Below are 21,689 nucleotides of genomic sequence, written 5' to 3'. Positions count from 1 at the left end.
AACCACATTCTCCTGCTTTCTCCCTGTAACCTTTGATTCCCTTACCAATCAAGAAACTATGTATCTCTACCTTAAATATATTCAATTACTTGGCCTCCACAGGCTTCTGCAGCAATAAGCTGCACAGATTAACTGTGCTCTAGCTGAAGAAATTCATCCCCATCTCAGTTCTAAAGTGTTGGTCCCCCCTACCAGTGGAAAAACATCTTCTCCATGTCCACTCTATTCAGGCCCTAAGTATTCTGTAAGTTTCAATCAGATCCCCACTCATCCTTTTAAAATCCCTTGAGTACAGACTCATAGTCCTTAATCGCTCCCCATATGACAAGTCCTGCATTCTTGTAAACCTCCTTTGGATCCCTCCCAAAGCCAGCGCATCCTTACTTAGATATAGGGCCCTAAACTCCTCTAAATATTCCAAATGTAGTCTGTCTAGACCCTTATACAGCCTCAGTAGTACATCTCTGCTGTTGCATTCTAGCCCTGTTGAAGTGATTGCTAACATTATATTTGCATTCCTAACTGCTAATCAAATCTGCATATTAACCTTAAAAGAATCCTGAACTAGGATCCCTAAGTCCGTTTGTGCTTTGGATTTCTGAAGCCTTTCCCCATTTAGAAAATAGTCTACTCCTCTATTCTTCCTACCAAAGAGCATGAGCTCACACTATCCCATACTCTCTGCCACTTCTCTGCTCACTCTCCAAGCCTGTCCAAGTCCTTCTGCAGTCTCCCAGCTTCCTTATCACTAGCTATCCTCCACCTATCTTAATTCTTAAACTAATTCTGTATGAAACTAAGCCATTTAGCATAGTGGGGCCTCTGCCTTTAGCTGTATAAGCTTTGGAATTCCCTCCCTAAATGTGTTACCATCTCTAGCTCTCTCTTAGTCCTTTACACCCTCATTAAAGCATACCTCATTAACCATGCATTCGGTTACTGCTTCTAATATCTTCCTTAGCTGGTATAAACTTTTGTCACATTACACTACCTGTGAAGTGCCTTGGGACATGTGCTTACTTCATAAGCTTTATTACTATTTATTGGTGTTTCATTGTTGTAATATTCCAAAATTGTTACCTCTGTAAGCGAAAACTAATTTCATCCATCTGTTAACTCAAAACAACCCTCCAGTCTGTCTGGTCAACCAGTAAAGCTACACAAAATTCAGCCAACCAAGCATGGGGAAATCTAGTTATCAGAATAGATTGGAAAAATAAAAATCATTTTCATTGAAGAAGAGAAGGCGGAGTGGAAATTTGGTGAAAGTGTTCAAAATCAGGTAGATGTCTGAACAGAGCAGACAGGTAGAATCTTACAGCGACCCTAACAACATGGGCTATGGCAGAATTGGCCAGGACATCCAGTGAAGCAAATCTTGCTGCATATTTTGTGGATCTTCTGAGCAGCATGATGAGTTTCAGATCGAGGTGGCGAGTTGCAAATTAAGAAGAATTATTGTTTGTTTGCATCTTCACCTCAATTCACCTCATTAATATTAAGTCTCCTCTCTTACCAAGCTGGACATTGAGAAATTTCAACATGGAATTCTGAATGGCTATCCGGCAAGTTCATCTCACTGTTTGCTCCATAGGACCTCCATGTTACTCAGCAACAAACAGCATCTCAGGAGAGAATACATGGGCCCCACTGCATCACTCTCTCAGCTACAGATATTTGTGTTCAGCTTTTGCTAACAACTCGCAACTATCATGGTACCTCTGTATCCACTTGCAGGCCACTTAGGAAGCACAGACTTGCACTGGAGGGTGCATTGGCAACTAGCATTGAAATGCTGCGTCAGGGACACTTTGTGCATGGACAGGCACCCAGCTCACGGAATAGATTAGGTTGCATCTCAAAACTTCTCACATGCTCTTTTAGCGCTAACTCTTAGCGCCTACCTGCATGCTTGCACCATCCATTCATTATCAAGCAAATTAGCGTAGCTACAAAGCCAGGCAAGGCAGCCTGCCTTGCTGGGAGAAAGTAAGAACTGCAGATGCTGGAGGTCAGAGTCGAAAAGTGTAGCGCTGGAAAAGTACAACAGGTCAGACAGCATCTGAGGGCAAGGAGAATCGACTTCACATTTCTGATGGCGGACTTATGCCCGAAACATCGATTCTCCTGCTCCTCGAATGCTGCCTGACCTGCAGTGCTTTTCCAGTGCCATACTTTGTGACAGCTTGCCTTGCTGGCCAACAGTCCTCAAACAGGGAGGCATGCATCCTGCTGTAGGGCGGTGTGCTACATCAATCTCATACCTGCACCATGTGGCAGTAGCTCACGTGATAAACACACTGCATGTGCAAGCATGTTTCAATCTTTTAGCAGAGGGAGATCTTCACCGGAGTCCATGCAGGCACCTGTCAACCAGAAGATCCTAGTGACAGTATGTAAAGAGCAGCCCTGATACCAATATTGGACCCTCATAACAGCAGATATAATTGACCAAATAATAATTTGACCAATGCACCATAATAATTCTGTAGTCTGAAGTCCACGTTTCAACCTCACGATAGGTAACTGAACACAAGATGAATATTCTACAACTAAGCAATCGCAAGGAAAGGGATCACAGCATCATGAACACCAAAACCAACCCTTACAGTAATTGAACTAGTGCCAAGAGTGAAAGAATAATGGCAACAGTGCCCTTCTTTCCATGTAGATAATAAAAACATTAGGAAGGGCAACATTAATATTTAAAACATGAGATTAAAATTTAATATTGCAAGAAACTGCCTCAGTTTTCAAACTTCTTATAATTAATCAATTATTATATTTTCTTTCACGTTTCCAAAATGCACTGCTTCAAAATAATATTTCTCAAAGTTTGAATTCTAAATGTTATAGAATTGAATTAAGGAGTTATATTCGGTCACGCGGAAACAGGGATTAACAAGCCACCGGAGGTTCATAGGTCTGGCTCAGTTTTTTTGAGACAGATCATGAAAAAGGGATTATTACAGTTCAATAAACATTACGATTACTTTGTTACCCAAATTAAGCTTTCTGAATTCAGTTGAACTTGAATGGAGTCATCCACATTTTGGATTTTTAAAAAAGAATACTGTAGTGTACATGTCCCATTACATATTTTAGAACAAGCATTGGCTGTGTCTGCATGTTTCTATTTTAAAATTTAAGGAAATTTCAAAAATGCGGTGGTGCATGCACAAGATCTAACACATGCCAAGTTACATGTTTTCTTAGGTGTGGAAGTCCCCAAGCAGAACTAACATTGGTTTGATTCATTACTCTTCCCGAAAATAAAAGCAAACCCAGATATTCAGACTGAAGTAAACTGAACCATTATCATCCGATTTTCAAACTTGCTCTTGCTACAGAAGTTCCACTGTCAATCCCAAAGAGGTATTGTTACTTTTGTTGTGAGATAGTGTTTTTTACAGGTTCACAGAGACTGCATCGTCGGGGTAATCAATGCTTCAAAGTAAAACATGTGACCTATATTCTGCAGCAGTAATGACAGCAAAACTGTTATTGTTCACTGTCTGCACTCTTGTCAAACTGATAAGTATTTATGGAGTCCACAAATGTGGAGTTAAACATGAAAATTCAGAAATTGCAGTCATTATTCATGGTTTTTCTTTAAAATGCACTGCTGAAGCCCACCAGACTGCAATCAATTAGAAATCATTGAACTGATGAAAGCTAACCCTTTTATGCTGTTAGTCGCAATGTAGAAACTTTGAAGGAGTTACAGATTGATATATTAGGTGTAGCTAGGTTTTAAAGGCATTTCAGTTTATAATTGCTCCAATGCAGCCTCAATGGCTTCAAAATTCTACTTTAATATTTGTCAAATTTCTCAAATTTTTGAAACCTAAATACTTCCTAAGTTTTTACACAAAGAAAACGTAATTTCAGTTTTTTGCTTTAATCCCAGTCAATTTTCCAGTCATCTGTTCATTCTGTTTAAAACATCATTCAAAGTGCAGGATAATATTTTGTTTTTTTTACTTCCTGGTTTGCTGCATGTGAGAATACTTCTGTGCGGTTGGTTACATATCATGTTCAATGACATTGCTGATGCTGCCTTTAGATTCCTTTGACTTGATTCCAAGTTCAAAGCAACAGTGGGAAAGAAAAGACCCTCACCATAGAGGTTACTAAATCCTTCCTGCTGACCGTAAAACCTATGATTTTCTTTTTGCAGCTGGATGGCTTTGATCTTTATCGTTTTATCAGTTAACTTGTATGAAATTTCAGTAAGCATGGTAAACAGCTCAAATGGCTAATGTAACGCTTCTGTTTAAGATAGGAGGGAGACAGAAGATAGGAGCTATAAGCCAGTTAATCAGACCTTGGTCTTTGATAAGATTTTAGAATCCATTATTAAGGGTGAGATTACAGAGAACTTGGAAGTGCATGGTAAAGTAGGGCTGAGTTAGCATTGCTTCATCAGGAGGACGTCATACCTGACAAATTTAATAGAATTATTTAAGGAGTTACTAAATGAGTTGGATGAAGAAGAGCTAGTAGTCATGGTTGATTTGGATTTCCAGACACTTTTGACAAGGTGCTACACTGGAGGCTGCTAAAAAAGATAAGAGCCCATGGTGTTAGGGGCAAGGTACTGGCGTGGATAGAGGATTGGCTGACTGGCAGAGGGCAGAGTAGGGATAAAGGAGTCTGTTTCAGGATGCCAACTGATGACTAGTGGAGTTAAACAGAAGTCAGTGTTGAGATTACAACTATTCACTTCACACTTAACAATCTGCGTGAAGGAATTGAAGGCATTATTGTTATGTTTGCAGATAGGTGGAGAGACAGATAGTGTTGAGGAAATAGGGAAGCTGCAGAAGGACTTGACAGGCCAGTACAGTGGGCAAAGAAGTGACAGATGGAGTACAATGTGGGAAGGTGTGAGCTAGTCAGAATAGAGGTGTAGCTGAAAATGTGTTGCTGGTTAAAGCGCAGCAGGTCAGGCAGCATCCAAGGAACAGGAAATTCGATGTTTCGGGCATAAGGTTTATGCCCGAAACGTCGAATTTCCTGTTCCTTAGATGCTGCCTGACCTGCTGCGCTTTAACCAGCAACACATTTTCAGCTCTGATCTCCAGCATCTGCAGACCTCACTTTTTACTAGAATAGAGGAATACACTATTTTCTAAAACAAGAAAGGGTTCAAATATTTGAAATGCAAAGGGACTTGGGAATCCTAGTTTGGGATTCACTTAAGGTTAATATGCCAGTTCAGTTGGCAATTAAGAAGGCAAATCCAATGTTACCATTCATTGCAAGAGGGCTAGAATAAACAGCAAATATATTCTGCTGAGGCTGCACAAGGCTCTGGTCAGACTACATTTGGAATATGGTGAGTAGTTTAGGACCTCATGTCTAAGGAAGGATGTGCTGGTGTTGGTGGGGGTCCCAAGAAGGTTTTCAGGGATTAACTCGGGGATGAAGGGCTCGTCAGGAAGTGTAGATAGAGTTGGCTGGTGTGATGGACTGGGCTGTGTTCGCAACTCTCTGTAATTTAACATTGTTGTCATTTAACAGCCTTAGAATCGAGTCGAACCATTGTAATAAATGTGAGAATAAGTTAAAGGAACCTTGAATGACGAGCGCGGAGGAGCTTCTCGTCAAAAGAAAGAAGGCAGCTTACGTAAGGTGGAGGAAGCAGGGTCTTGCTCAGCTCTAGAGGATTACAGGCAGGCGAGGAAGGAGCTCAAAAATGGTCTGAAGAGAGCCAGGAGGGCGCACGAAAAAGGCTTGGCAGGAAGGATTAGGGAGAATCCAAAGGCATTTTACACGTATGTGAGGAATAAGAGAATGATCAAAGACAGAGTAGGGCTGATCAGGGATAACATAGGGGACTTGAGTATAGAGTCTGAGGATGTAGGGGAAGCTCTAAATGAGTTTTTTGCTTCTGTCTTTTGCTTCTGTCTGTTGAGGACTCCGAGTCTGTACTCAATGGCATTTAGAAGGAAGAGAGGGATCTGGTTGAAACTTATAGAATACTTAGAGGCCTGGATAGAATGGATGTGGAAAAAATGTTTCCACAAGTAGGAGAGACTAGGATCCAAAGGCACAGCCTCAGAGTGAAAGATTACTCTAGAAATTAGGTATAAGGAATAATGTAAATGAGCTTATGGCACAGGCATAATGGGCATCATGGAGAAATGGCTTCAAGGGGATCAGGATTGGGATCTGAATATTCAAGAATATACATCCCATCAAAAAGATAGGGAGGTGGGCAGAGGGGTAGGATTGCCTTATTCGTAAGAAATGAAATCAATAATAAGAAACAAAGTAGGGTCAGATGGTGTAGAACCTGTACAGTAGAATTGAGGAACTGTAAAGGTGACAAAAAACATAGTTGGAGTTATGTACAGGCCTCCAAATCATAGTCAGGAGCTGGGGTGCAAGACACATCAGCAGATAGAAAAGCTGCTTAGGAAAGGCAAAGTTACAGTATCATAGAGGATTTCAATATGCAGGTGGACTGGGAGAATTAGGTTGGTAGTGGATTGCAAGAAAAGGAATTTGTGGAATATCTACAAGATGGCCTTTTGGAGCAGCTTGTGATGGAGCCCAGTTGGGGACAGATAATACTGGATTTAGTGTTGTGCTTTGAGGCAGACTTGATAAGGGTGCTTAAGGTGAAGGAACCCTTAGGAGGCAGTGGTCATAATACAATTAAATTTATTCTGCAGTTTGAGAAGGAAAAGATAGAATCAGAGATAAGGGCATTCCACTGAATAAAAGCATTTACAGGAGCGGGTGGGTAGAATTGACTGGGAGAGGAGCCTCGCAGGAAAGACAATTATAACAGCACTGGCAGAAATTTCTGGGAGTAATTCAAGAAACACAGCAGAGATTCATCCCAAGGAAAAAGAGGCATGGTACAGGGAGGATGAGGCAACAATGGCTGACTAGGGAAGTCAGGGACAGCATAAAAGCAAAAGAGAAAGCATATAATGTGGCAAAGGGCAGTGGGAAACCAGAAGATTGGGAAGCTTACAAAGACCAACAGAGGGCAACAATAAAATAAAGAGGGAGAAGATTAAATATGAGGGTAAGCTAGCCAGTAATATAAAGGAAAAGAAGAGTTTCTTTCAATATATAATGTACAAAAGAGAGGCAGAAGTGGACATTGGGCTGCTGTAAAATAATGCTGGAGAGATAGTAGTGGGGAAGAAGGAAATGGCTAAGGAACTTAATAATTACTTTGTGTCAGTCTTCATGGAGGAAGACACAAATAATATCCCAAAAATTCAAAAGAGTGAGGGGGCAGAGCTGAGTATGTTGGCAATCAACAAGGAAAGGTGCTCGAAAAACTGAATGGCCTGAAGGTGGATAAATCACCTGCACCAGATGGACTACACCTCAGATTCAAAGGGAGATAACTGAAGAGATAGTGGAGGTGTTAGTGGGGATCTTTCAGGAATTACCAGAGTCAGGGAAGGTCCCAGAGAACTGGAACATGCTAACATGACAGCTAACATGTTTAAAAAGGGAGTAAGGCAAAAATGGAAAATTAAAGACCAATTGGGCTAAACTCAGTTGTGGGTAAGATCCTAGAATCATTGTTAACAATGAGATTTCTGAATATTTGGAAGTGTATGGTAAAATAGAGCAAAGTCAGCATGGGAGATCATGCTTGAGAAATCTGCAAGAATTCTTTGAGCAAGTAGTGAGCAGAACCAATGGATGTGATCTACCTGGACTTCAAGAAGGCCTTTGATGAGGTGCCACACAGGAGGCTACTGAGTAAGACAAAGGCCCATGGTGCCATCTATCTGCCAAGATGAAGGCCTCCAAGCCCTTCATTACTTCCTGTCACGCTGTCCCAACCAATACCCTTTCACTGACACCCTCATTTGCAAGGCCGAACTGGTCTATACTATCAACAACAACTCCTTCCAAGCATCCCACTTCCTCCAAATCGAAGGGGTAGACATGGACGTGCATGGACCCCAGCTATGCCTGCCTCTTTGTTGGGTACATGGAACAGTCCATCTTCCACAGCTATACCGGTACCATCCCTCACCTTTTCTCCCCCTACATCGATGACTGTTTCAGCAGTACCTCGTGTTCCCATGAAGAGGTTGAACAGTTCATCAATTTTACTAACACCTGTCACCCTGACCTCAAATTCACCCGGACCATTTCAGACACCTTCCTCCCCTTCCTGGACCTCTCCATCTCCATTTCCGGCAACTGACTAACCACGGACATCTACTACAAACCCACTGACTGCCTCAGCTACCTGGACTACACCTCCTCAAACCCCGCCTCCTGCAAAAACGCTACTACTTATTCCCAACTCCTCCGCATCTCCCACATTTGTTTCCAGGATGACCAATTCCACCATAGAACATCCCAGATGGCCACCTTCTTCAAAGACCACAATTTCCCCTCCCAAGTGGTCGACAATGCCCTCCAGAACATCTCCTCCACCTTTCGCACCTCCATCCTTGAATCCCACCCCTCCCAATTAAACAAGGACAGAACTGCCTCAGTCCTCACCCTCCACCAACCTCCATATATATTGCATCATCTTCCACCACTTCCACCACCTTCAAACACACCCCACCACTGGGGATATATTTCCCTCCCCACCCTATCAGTGTTTCATAGAGACTATTCCCTCCGCAACTTCCCCCCGCCCCCACAGACCACACCCCACTCTCGGCACCTTCCACTGCCACCACAAGAAGTGCAAAACCTGTGCCCACATCTACCCCCTCACCTCCATCCAAGGTCCCAAAGGATCCTTCCATATCCAACAGAAATTTACCTGTACTTTCACAAATGTCATCTACTGTATCCGTTGCACCCGATGTGGTCTCCTCTACATCAGGGAGACAGGACACCAACTTGCAGATCATTTCAGAGAACATCCACATGAAGCTCCACATTGAACACCAGGTATCAGCATCTCAGGGCACACTGCATGGTAAGCAGTTATATTTAGCTCATGTCCACAGCCTTGGCATCTGATAAGATGCCAACCGTCATGGCACATCTCCAATCCACTTGTAGTACAGTTAGGACGTCAGTATATACTTCCGAACACACCAGCATCTCTCATTACAATGCTGCTGTCAGGACACTTTGCATAGGGTGGCATCCATCTTATAGATTGGACCAGAATGCAACTCAAGCATCCTCACTTGGACTCTTAACACTCACTCACATTGAGTCTAAATGCTCACAGCACTTCTGTTTTGCCCTGCCTCTTTACACTTTGCCCCCTTAGCCAGAACTTAAAAGCTATCTTGCCTTGCCTTTTTGCACTGACATAAAACCAGATAGCTTGTTACACATGTCAGTGATCATCAGTGAAGGGTGGACATTTTGTTGTACCTGTTTTACCTGCACATCCACTAATATCATTTATTGTATCCATTGCTCCCGATGCGGTCTCCTCTACATTGGGGAGACTGGGCGCCTCCTAGCAGAGCGCTTTAGGGAACATCTCCGGGACACCCGCACCAATCAACCACACCGCCCCGTGGCCCAACATTTCAACTCCCCCTCCCACTCTGCCAAGGACATAGAGGTCCTGGGCCTCCTTCACCGCCGCTCCTTCACCACCAGATGCCTGGAGGAAGAATGCCTCATCTTCCGCCTCGGAACACTTCAACCCCAGGGCATCAATGTGGACTTCAACAGTTTCTCATTTCCCCTTCCCCCATCTCAACCTAGTTCCAAACTTCCAGCTCAGCACTGTCCCCATGACTTGTCCGGACTTGTCCTAGCTGCCTATCTTCTTTTCCACCTATCCACTCCACCCTCTCCTCCCTGACCTATCACCTTCATCCCCTCCCTCACTCACCCATTGTACTCTATGCTACTTTCTCCCCACCCCCACCCTCCTCTAGCTTATCTTTCCACGCTTCAAGCTCACTGCCTTTATTCCTGATGAAGGGCTTTTGCCCGAAACGTCGATTTCGCTGCACTTTGGATGCTGCCTGAACTGCTGTGCTCTTCCAGCACCACTAATCCAGAATTTGGTTTCCAGCATCTGCAGTCATTGTTTGTACCACCATTTTGTTGTACCACACCATTCTATACCAGATTTACATCTACAACATATGCCAGCTGCATTCATGCCAAACACACTGCAAATGCATTAGCATATGCTAAATGGCAAAGTCTCAAAGTCTAAGGGGAGTATGCTCAACAAAGTCTAGGGAAGATACCATTCACTCAGGAGTTCCCAGCAGAGTAAGTCAAGGGCAGCCTCTGGCGTTAGTATTGGAGCTAGAGTATGACCAGTTGGCCACTGGGATAGACATGGTTAGGATCCTCTCTTTGTATGGAGTGAGAAGCTGAATGTTGGGCACCAGCAGCACCCATCTTGGCACTTTCTCTCCCACTAAGAACCATTTTCTCCTAGAATCAGACAAAGAGAGGGATTGAGTAAGGTAAATGTGGCTAACACAGGTTTTGGTGTTGGAGTTGCAGAAAGGTGGTGTGTGGAGGCAAAGCAAAGGGCATGCAAGATTATTAGACTGAGTAGGTGAGAGTGATTGAGGGAAGACATTGCATGCACTAGTGTGAGTAGTAGACCATGAGTGTTAGTAGGATTTGGATACAGCAGCAGAGCTAGACACAGTGTTAGGTTACAGAAAAAAAATAGTGGCACTTGCCCTTTTGGAATGGAGAAGGTCATTGACCTTCTTCCCACAATGCTAGGTTTTCTTTCAGGTGATTGAAATTGCACTGATTTGGGTGGTAACCTGGGACCAGGCTGGCAGGGCCTGTTCCATGGACTCTGCTACTGGTCCAGGGGGAAGAGGATGCTCCCCTCCCACCTTTTGCAGTACACCTCCACCCAGTCCTCCAGCTCCCTAACCACAAAACTGGGCACTAGTTTCCTTAGATCTGCTAAATCTGAGGCAAATATCATGAACAGTGCAGAGCACCTCCAGACTGCCAACAAATGATTGGGTGCACAACAAGCTTTTAAATATATTGTCAATCCTGGGTTGCCCCAACAGGATCGAGTGGGAGAATCAGACAAGCATTGGACAAGTGGAGCACCTTAGGGGTGTGGTACAATGATAATGAGGCACATTTGGGATGATAGTGAGTTTTCTTGCACTAGGTCTCATGAAGAGAAACCCCCGATGAAAATTCAGCAAAAAATGATACTGAGCCAATATTGGGTAAGATTCACTGATTCAGTAGTGTGCCAAAAATTTCATTATTTTTCAAATTGTTTACACCTTACAATGGCTTGACCTTTTGCTGTAAATGTTATTGAAAATGTTTCAAAGCTCCCTCTGCAAAAACTCAGTAATCTTTTCTGTTCAATGTGTTGTCTTCAGACAAGTGCAATCCTGTCCCTGGTTTTCCTGTACTGTCAAACATCTTTTCTGCATTTCATGTTCTAGTACAAAATCCTGGAACATCTCCATAAATTTGCAGCATCAGTGAGGGAGACAGAGAGGTGAGCAAGTGGGCATTCATTGGATTCTTAATGGTCAGCAACCTCCTCTTGAAGAAAGATCTTGATGTCAAATTATGGTTTGCTATGATTTTATGCTGCAGCATGGTCTAATTCCAACCAGTGAGTTTATATGGTCACATCACAAAATAGTGAGAGTTTCACTAATTCAGAGTTACTAGTTCAAAACTTCAGATTACCTCAGACATCCTTATAGTTTCCTATCCTGCCAGCTGAAATGGCTGATCACTTCAACAGAATCAATTATCCAATTTTGACTCATTGTGATTTCACTGTATAACACAGTTAAAAAACAGTTTAAAAGTAATCATAGATTGGTTACAGCAGAGGAGGAGGCCTTTTGTTAAATGCTGGCTCTCTGCAACAACAATCCAATTTGTGCCATTCCCCCATCCTTTTCCCTTTAGCTCTGCACATTCTATCACTTTAAATAGTGATCTAGTTTCTTTTTGCAGGCCGTTATTGAATGCTTCCACCATAGTCTCAGGCAATGCATTCTGGGTTCTAACTACTTGCTTTGTGAAAATGCTTCTCCTCGTGTTGCCTTTGGTTCTTTTGTCATTCACCTGAAATTAGTGTCCCCTGGTTCTCAACTCTTCCATTAATGGAAAGTGTTTCACTATATATTGTGGCCTTAGCCCTCATTGTTTTGAAGGTCTCTTCTCATTCTTTTCTCTCAGGAGAACAGCTCCAGCTTCTCTAACTTCTTTATGAAACTTCAATGCACCCTCTCCACCATTTACATCCTTGAAGTGTGCTATCTAGAATTAGGCACAATGCTCCAGCTGAATCTGAATCATTTCTTCACAAATGCTATTATTTCCTTGCTTTCTATCTGTGTATTTATTTACAAAGCCAAGGATCCCATATGCCTTATTAACTACTTTCTCGACCTGCTCTGCCACCTTCAATAATTTGTGCAAATAGACCTCAGATCCCTCTGCTCCAGCATCTCTATTAAAATCATGTCCATTTTATTTATTTAATAGGATGTGATCATCGCTGACACTGTTAGCATTTGGTGCCTATTCCTAATTGCCCTCCAGAAGATGGTGGTGAGCCATTTTTTTGAATGCTGCAGGTCACTTGGTATAATATACCCACAATGCTATTAGCAAAGAGTTCCAAGGTTTGAAGTCATTGCCAATGAAGGCATGCTGTGTGTGATGGTGTGTGATTTGAAGAGGAACTAGTATGTGGTGATGTTCTTGTGTCTGCTGTCCTTGTCCTTCCAGGTGATAACAATTGAAGGTTTTGAAGGTGCTCTCAAAGGTGCCTTGATGTGTTGATTCAGTGCATCGAACGAATAATACATATTGCTGCCGCAATGCACTGGTGTTGAAAGGATTGAACATTTGAGGTGGTGAATAGGGTGCTGATCAAACAGGTTACTGATCAAACAGGTTACTTTGTCTTGTCTGACAAGAGTTTTTTTCCATATTTTTTGAAACTGTAAACATCCAGACAAGTGGAGAATATATCATAATACTCCGAACTTGTGTATGTAAATATTGAGTAGGCTTTGCGAGTCAAGGGACCATAAGGTGAGTAACTCACCAACAAATTCCCAGTCTCTGATGTGGCATTGTAGCTTGCTGTAACTCATTCAATGATATCTTGGGGCTCTGATGATCAGTCTGTAAAAACCACAATCACTCCTTTGTGTTGGCATGACTCCAACCTGTGATGAGTTTTCCCCAGTCTCATTGGATTTTGCTAAGGCAACTTGATGCCATACTTGGTTAACTATTGCCAGTTTTTCAACAGAAGTTGTTCACTTCACCTTTATTTTAATTGATCGTCATTGTTCTTCCTAGCAAATTTAATATTAATAATTAAATAATAAATAATTATCGAGGTTTATATGATTATGATGTTTCAGGACTGTATCTTAAAATTTGGAGTTAAACGAAGAAGCCATTTGACTTGTGTCAAAGTCTGCCTGACAATCTAGTTGTTTGATTGCTGGAGATTAAAGGGGGATAGATTGTTTTACTGTTAAGACTTTGCAAAGTGATTATATGTGGAGACAATGGCAGCAGCCTGTCTGCTAACAGGAGGTGGACTATCCGTCTTCAAAGTACCAGAAAAGTATTGAGAATGCCAAGTTACTTAAACTCTCTGTGATGAGTTCAGTGATGAGAGATTGAGGTCACAAGGAGAGCTAATTATCATCTCTACCTGGATATAAATCAAGTGATTTACTTCACTGAGTCGATAGGCTTTCAGATGGGGAGGGATCATTGTGATATACAGTTAAAGGCTTTCTGAAAATATCAATGAATATCACCGACTGGTTAGTCTGCCAGTCTGAGTGAGGAAGCAGCTGGACGATGTAAGTCTCTATGGTTCATGAGCTGGTGGTATCCTGCACTTGGTGTGGAAAGACCAAATTTTTGAAAAGTTAAAAGAAGGCTGAAAGATTTGCCTAGTTTGCATTAGAAGGAGAAACTCCAGTAATACTCTCAGAGTGAAAGACAGTTATTGAGCTAGAAATCACTGAACTGTGAAAGTTAAAGAACTGAAATAAATCTTCAGAAGCTAAAAGTTGTCTTGGACATTTTCCTGAGAGAACTAATATGTCTATTAAAGAACAGTGTAAAGTATTCCAGTTGATCTTTTTTTCCCTGATTGTGCTTAACGTAAAGGGAAAACTTTGTATCTATGGTTTACAGTATAAGTTATCTGCAAAAATATTAGTCAATAGCGGTATTTAGTCTGCTATTACAGTCATAGTCTTAAAATGTGAAATCTTGTCATGTTATTCTTTCAACTATTACTTGGAAACTTGAATTTCTTTTTGTTTAAAGTTATTGATCTCTATGTAGATTGTGGTACATTTTCTGAATAATCCTAAAGGTTATTTTGAGTTCAGCTTTTCAAAAAGCTCTCAAATGTATTGATGAAACTATTTCTACCATCTGCTTTCCTCATGCTCGAAACGTCGAATTCTCTGTTCCTGAGATACTGCCTGGCCTGCTGTGCTTTGACCAGCAACACATTTGCAGCTCATTAACTTCACTTGCCTTATTATGCTGACAGTATCTGAGAGCTTTCTAGCATTACCTCTGATGCTTCAGCATGTATCGCCGCTGCCTTGGAATTCCCTCTCCTATTAAATCTTCTGATGTGAAAAGTGAATGTCCAATCACTGTCTATTTTCATCTATTTGACATTATCTTCATGCACCAGTGGTAAAAGCTATACATTTTCTCACTGGGATTTCAGTTGGTAGATTACTTTTCAACAGTCAAACAGCCATGTGGGGAATTTATATGGATGATTTCATTACCTCTAACACAGAATATTAGAAAATTAATTGAACTTAAATATTTAGCAGTCTTGGGTGACTGAAGGAAAGTCACAAAAGTAGATTTTCAAAGTTCTTACCAGTTCATATCTTGTCCATTTTTAGTGGATATTGAAAAATCAATGTTTCAATAAATTTTCAAAAATGCCAAATGGAATAGTTCTGCAAGATGGAAGTTGCACAAGCAGTTACATTACCAGGAGCAATCAGGAAAGACTGATTGGAATCAATGAATGTGAGATGAAAATCGATTATATTATAGTGACTATCTCACAGGGTATGAGAGTGTGTGGTTTGCAGCTTGTAGAGCTTGACAACGAAGTCTGACAAGGAAAAAGCAAACTGGAGGGGGCAAATGATGATTGACAATCAACCTTTATTTTTAACCTTTTATATTGGAGTGAATGAAAAATATTGTTTCTGAGTACCTCATAATCCCATTGAGAAAGAAAAAGCTACATAAAGTATTGCATCCTTGTAAACCCAAATAAATTCATCAAATTCAAATGATGAACTCTGAATTCATATGGTCATAATTCAATAAACTCGAAGGCTTTTTAAAAATCTACAGAATTCTGATTCTAACCTATTCAAAGTACATTCACTTATCAATATTGAAATCTGATGTGGAATCAAACTAAGAATTGCCTGTATTTTAGGAGTAAAGATCCAAAATGTTGAAGATCCAGACGGATTGTCATTTTAAAATGAAATCCAACTTAGGCTCTCAGGTTTCAAAATTACATTATTATTAGGTGCAGAGTTTGGGGCTGTTTGACAATAAAACATTCCCAAATTGGGAGAATACTGAATGAGTTTCTGTCCTGTGCATGATCAATTCTTGTGACCTACTTGTGATCTACAACCAGTTGAAACTGGATTGAGAATTCCAAACCTTCAGAACCAATGTCATCTTTGTGATAATTGTGATGAAATTACCATAATGCTCTAAACCTATGAAATTTATCAGCTGAAGTAATTTTCCCATGAAATATAGATGAACTTTTATAAACTTTTATATTGATATCAGCTGAACTTTGAAGCTGTAGACTTTGTTTGCATTTTAGACTAAGGGAAATAATTCAAGAAATAGCTTTATTTTAGATTCATTTTAATCAGTGGATTCAACCAGTAGCAAGGTCAAAGGACAACATGCAATTCAGTTGTTGTAGATTTATTCTTTATTTGCAAACATTATACCTAAGATAATTTCCTAAGATCAAGAGGGTAATAATCCATCAGAGTCTTAAATTATTCAGTAAAACATTGCTCTATGGTTCTTGTTAAATACTGAAAGTTAGTTCTCATTTTCCATAACAAGAAAAGGAATTATTTATTCGAGAATGAATTGCTGTAACTACAGTGAAGAATATTGGTTAACTTAGTATTTGGCTGTTACTTTGCTGCTTCAAGCCCTGATACAGTCTGAAGAGCATTAATTAAAATACAATTAGTCATGGGTAATATTTCAGAAGCCATCACTTTACACTCTTTCACACTCTGACATATTTTTCAAAGTCTAAAGCAGCTTACTTGTATTGCACAAAAGAATGAGAGATGTTTGTCTCTCACTATGGTGACTTCACTTCACACTGCTTAAGTTCGGGCATATTATCAGGATCTCCAGCAGTTTTGAATGTCATCAAAATGAGGTCCTGATATTGCCACATGGATTTTATCCTTACTGCTGCCACTGGCTTTGTTAACAGTTGAACTGGATTATTTGAGGAGTGTTTTTATGGAAGAGTTTATCTGCCACTTTTTGACATGTTTAAATTTGTTCTGTAGCTCATTCAAGAAAACAGTAGAAATGTCAGTTAACACTAGTTGTGCTCTGCCAGGTGCTTAACAATGGGATTTATATCAAAAGGAGGAATGCTTAGGTAATTTTAAGTGGTTGATATTTCTAAACTATGTGACAGAATGAACTAATATTTGGAAGCATTGATAGATTTTGGATCCACGTGTAAATTTCACAAACCTGATATTTAGTTTTTCTTCCCACTTTCTTTTAAACATTCAAAGTCTTTGGCCATTTCTTCTTCTTAAATATCTACAAGTAAGTGAAAATGCATAATGGAAGAATGGATAGCTTAAAATTGCTAAGGACTAAAAAAGTGCAATCAGTTGAGTATGTTCCAGTATCCTAAATATTTATGTTTTCCCTGTGGTGACATTCAATTAATTTTAGAATAAACTCTGACTTGGTAGTTTTGATGTTCATCTAAAGTCTCAATTTGTAAAGTACAGGTGACAGGTTTGATACTGGAGCATAATTATCACCACTATTACAAAAATACAAAAGGCATGTGGAGAGAAGTTTCAATGTGAGATGCACACTTTCTATACAATACTGTTGGGTTCTCGTGATTTTGTTACACCTTATCTCATTTTACTTTTAAATATCCATTGGCAATGTTCTTTTCCTCAGTATTTATCACATTTCTCTGTTGCACCATTTTTTCTTAGCATTTTGCTACCAATTTTCTTTTCTTTAACTGTCCTTTTTAGGAACACACAGCATTGATATTTCCCTTTAGAAATTCAAACAGTTGGACTGACCTTTTAGGTTCAAGCTGAGGAGCTGGAAAGTTCTAAATTCACCATTTTTCTGTACTGCTTTAGTTAAAGTGTGAGCTTCCAACATCTTTATCCTTCAATTAGTTCCAAATCAATGTCTTCCAAATTTTCCACAGGATTATTTCTAACATTGGCTTATTAATGCTACACTCTTTTGGCCTCAGTTGTTCAACTTTACTGGTAAATTTCCCTCCCCCTCCTCCCAATAACAATAGTTAATACACTGACAGCTGCAATAATGGATGATGAGTGAAAGCATTTCATGGTAATTTTTCTCATTTTCATTTTATTTCTATGTCATACATTCCACAAGCTTCGTCTTTATTATTAAAGGATTATCTCTCCTGACTATTCCCAAGAGCAATTCTCAATGTAGGGAGGATTTCTTTGCTGCTTTCTATTCATTAGGAATTTGGATCGAAAGCTTGATTGACTTGAAATGCAAAGTACTTTGTGTAATGTAATTAAAATAGTATTGGCACAAAATCTACCAGCAAAAAGATTAAAGGCGAGACATAATTTTTCAGAATGATGAATTATAAAGTAAAACAGAAAACAAAAAAAATTAGGGGGTTAATGTTGGGTTTAATCAACATAGAAAAGTGTAGTGGAAGATGATGATATAGCGATAGCATTATTGGGCTAGTAATCTATAGGATCAGACTAATACTGTGGCGACATGGATTTAAATCCCACCACAGTAACTGGTGATATTTTAATTCATACCCATATATACTCATGTATATGTCAATCTTGTGTATAAGTCGACCCTAGTTCTTCACAGTCACAGATCAACATTTGAGTCAGTGTGCCTGCCTGTTGCGCTCTGCTTCGGCTTTCCAGTCTGCTGGCTGTACCAATCCATTCCAGGTCCTCTGGTCCGCCAGCAATTACACTCCTCTCCAGGTTTTCAGAATTACTGTAAATGTACAACAGTAGAGCGATTGTCATATACATGGGGTCAGTTTCTGCGGTTTACAGCAACCCAAACATATTACAGAGGAACCTCGATTATCCGAAGAATGCGGGCGGGGAGTATTTCGTTCAGTTAATCAAATTCCGGATAATCAAATGCCATAGCTTAGCCAAGCATTGGGACCTTGCAATGGATAATCCAATATCCAAATAATTGAATGCTGGATAATTGAGATTCTTCTGGAACATTCCAGAACCAGGGACCAGGAGGCTGCCAGGATGGTAGATTTCCCATTCAAATGAAAGGGTTTGCACCCTTCTATGTTTTCTAGCTTCCGCAGTAGGTTTTGGAACATATTCCCTGAAAGTACGAAAGGAACTATTGTATCATTCTACCATAGCAGGCAGAATGCAGACAGTTATTTTATAGATAAATATTCAATAATGCCCATAATTATTTCTTTTTGGTGCTTATTATTTTATAGAGAGATCTGACTTTTGTTTGTTCATTTTTGACTCATACCAAGCATGAATTTCATCCTGTCGACAACAGTACCTCACGTATTAGTCGACCCCCTAATTTCAGCTCAAAAAACAGTCTTCAACCGATATACAAGTATTTATAACTTTGGAAATGCAAGCTAGTTTCAGTATTTTTGATCATGACAACTATGAATTGTTGTAAAATCTGGTTAGCTCATGTCCTTTAGGGAAGTAGTTGACTCTTAATTGTGCTCTGAAATGGTCTAGCTCCAGGCAACACAAACCTGCCTTGCCAATGATGCCTACATCCCATGGAAGAATAAAGCAATGTGACCAGAGTTTTAGTGTTGATATTCAGTTGGTGAGTTCAATTTGAAATAGGACTTCAAACATAATCAGAAATGCGAATGTGTTCACACAACTTGTTGGCCTTGGTGTGTCAGACAGAGAAGAGGAGCCAAGGGCCACAAGCAGGTAGAGTTCTGAAGAAAATATCCTTATCAGCAGAAGGACAGTAAGTTTTGGCAGTCTTCAGCTCATCAGAGCTGAAACAAAACTTTTTTTTAAGCAGCCCTTTGTTTATTAGAATTAATTGGAAAAAGTCAATGAGTTAACATGCGTCTGTGTCTTATGGACAGAATTGCTTCTGCTGCATGTGCTGAAAGGAAACACTCATGACCTTGTCTGAGGAGTAAGAAATTTTCAAGTGAAGATAGGAGAGATACTTCATGGATGTTGAGCATCTTTAAAGGATAATGCTGGGAAAAATGGTTGACGTTTTTTGCTATTTATGTTAAGATCTTTTCAAAATGTTGTCGCTATACATATGGCTATTTTTGTGTAATAACCTTATGTATTTTTGTCAAAAGTACTTTGACAGCCTTGTGTAAAGATGCTCAGTGACTGATCACCACAGCAACCAAATTGCAAAATAAAATTTATTGTTTCAAGACAGGTTTCACTGATGGGAGTGATTTTTGCCCAGTGTTATCATCAGTTTGGATCATTACAATAGTGTGCACTTCTTGGATATCAATAGCAATAAGTTGGTTCAATAGCAGTTAATCTTTTCCTGTTTATGTGATGTGTTCTTGGTAAGAGTTTTTGTATACCATGGTGTGAAATTGGCTGACTTTTCATCGAATGAAACGTGAGTTTCAACAAACAACATCTTATCAATCAGTGCTGTTTATCAACAGACAGTTTGCTTTTTACTTTAACTTTAGGGTCTAATTGTTATACCCAGCAATAACAATGTCATTTTAACAAAAGTTTACCAAAATATCGAAAAACCAGATGAGTCATTTATAAGGCAGTATTTCATGATAGTAAAAACGACAACATTGTGAATTAAGGAAGTTCAATGCTGTTTGCCAATTCTTCTTTAGCATAGTTACTAGAGTTTTATGTTTCCATAAATGTAAGGTTTTAAAGCCCAATGTAGGGTAGAGATGTCCCAAAGAGCTCACAAAATAACCAGAATAAACTTAAAGAATTTTGCTTATTTTTCATTTCAATTTTCTTCTTTTTCATGCAGATCAGAGGTCCGAAAGCTTCAATTTCTGCAGGCAAATGCTTCAGAACGGAGGCCCCCTCTTGCAGTGTATGAGTGGAAGGGTTGTATACCTGTGCACCAGGAACGACGATCCCCAACAGGCGATACAGAAACATCAGCTTACAATGGTAAGAACAATTAAAAAATGTGATATTTGTTTTGGAAACTCTAACATTCATTGTGCTGTCACACATCTCTATTTCTTCCAATCTGTCTTCCATGTTCGATTATGATTTATCATTATGTTTAGTTTTAATATTTCAGTGCTTTTACTTCTTATCTGTGGCCATTTAAAAAGATGTTCCTCATTCACACATTCAGGAGGAGAAAACGTCCATACAATGAGGCTGAGCCAGAATTAGACCCAAGCCTGGGAGAGTAAATCTTATTGTCAAACTTTACATTACCCAAAGCAGATTATAAAGCAAGGTCAGACAGGTTGCCTCAAACTGTTGGCCAAATTTCAAACATTATTCAGTACTTGGAGAATGCATATTATCCAGGTTTTTTTGTGATTGAGTGATGTTTCAAGCGCCTGATTCCAGGGAGATGGCTTCTCTTTGTTTGTTCTATTGTGGGTGTTCTCAAATCAAGATGCTAGCTTGCATTTGTAATTTAACCAGACACCCTGAATAACAAAGAAGTAATGATACTGCCTGGCTATTTGCCACAATTTGATTGATAGTCGTCTCCCCTGAAAAGATCTGCTGTGCTCACTTCAGTGCACAGAAAAAGTCATCAGTCCAATATGTTGGGAGCTAAATAAGTGTTTAGCTCTGTGAAACAGTCTATAGAATGATCATATTTGTGTTGTCTGCCCATTTTTCACTACATTTATGTGCACAAATCTAAGATTCAGAATCTGCAAATTCAGTTCCCATGGTGAGCATCATTCTATCAAATTTAACAGATTTTTTGGCAAGTACAGCTGCTTTCATAGTTAACATTTCTTTAACATGATACTATATCTGGCCCATAACAACTTGACTGCCACCTTGTGAAGTATTTGTGTAGTCAGACTCTGTCAATATTTTGCAAATGCAAAATATACGGAATCTGACAGTCATACAGTTAAGACTCCACCCTAAAAATACAGTGAGCCTAATTTTGGGGTTTATCCATACTGGTTTGATAAGCACTGGAGAGACTGCAGCAAGTGAAGGGTGGAAGAGATAAGAATGAAACTTCCAGGCAAATTAAAGTTTTATTTGAACTTTGATATAAATTTATCTTGTGCTTACAGAAGAATGGTTGTTAGAGATTAAAACTTTGTGATCTCAGTCTTGAAATGAAGCAATATTAAAACAGTGAGCAGAAAGCAAACTTCTGTGCAAGGAATCATGGTTCAATGCGAAAGATATTTTTAAGGGAAGGAAGAAATGCTTCAAATTACACCA

The 21,689-nt window shown here is 39.8% G+C and overlaps 1 protein-coding gene across 1 annotated transcript in view; it reads left to right on the top strand.

Moving 5' to 3' along the window:
* The window catches only part of efcc1 (EF-hand and coiled-coil domain containing 1), an 88,667-nt gene that overhangs the window by 41,813 nt on the left and 25,165 nt on the right, over nucleotides 1-21,689 (top strand). Inside the window, exon 2 of the mRNA XM_060835152.1 lies at nucleotides 20,275-20,420. Within this exon, the coding sequence (XP_060691135.1) occupies nucleotides 20,275-20,420 (146 nt within the window). The remainder of the gene's footprint in view (nucleotides 1-20,274; nucleotides 20,421-21,689) is intronic.

The sequence above is a fragment of the Hemiscyllium ocellatum genome, chromosome 14, assembly GCF_020745735.1.
Source record: "Hemiscyllium ocellatum isolate sHemOce1 chromosome 14, sHemOce1.pat.X.cur, whole genome shotgun sequence".
Lineage (NCBI taxonomy): Eukaryota > Metazoa > Chordata > Chondrichthyes > Orectolobiformes > Hemiscylliidae > Hemiscyllium > Hemiscyllium ocellatum.
This window is presented reverse-complemented; position numbering and strand designations above follow the sequence as displayed.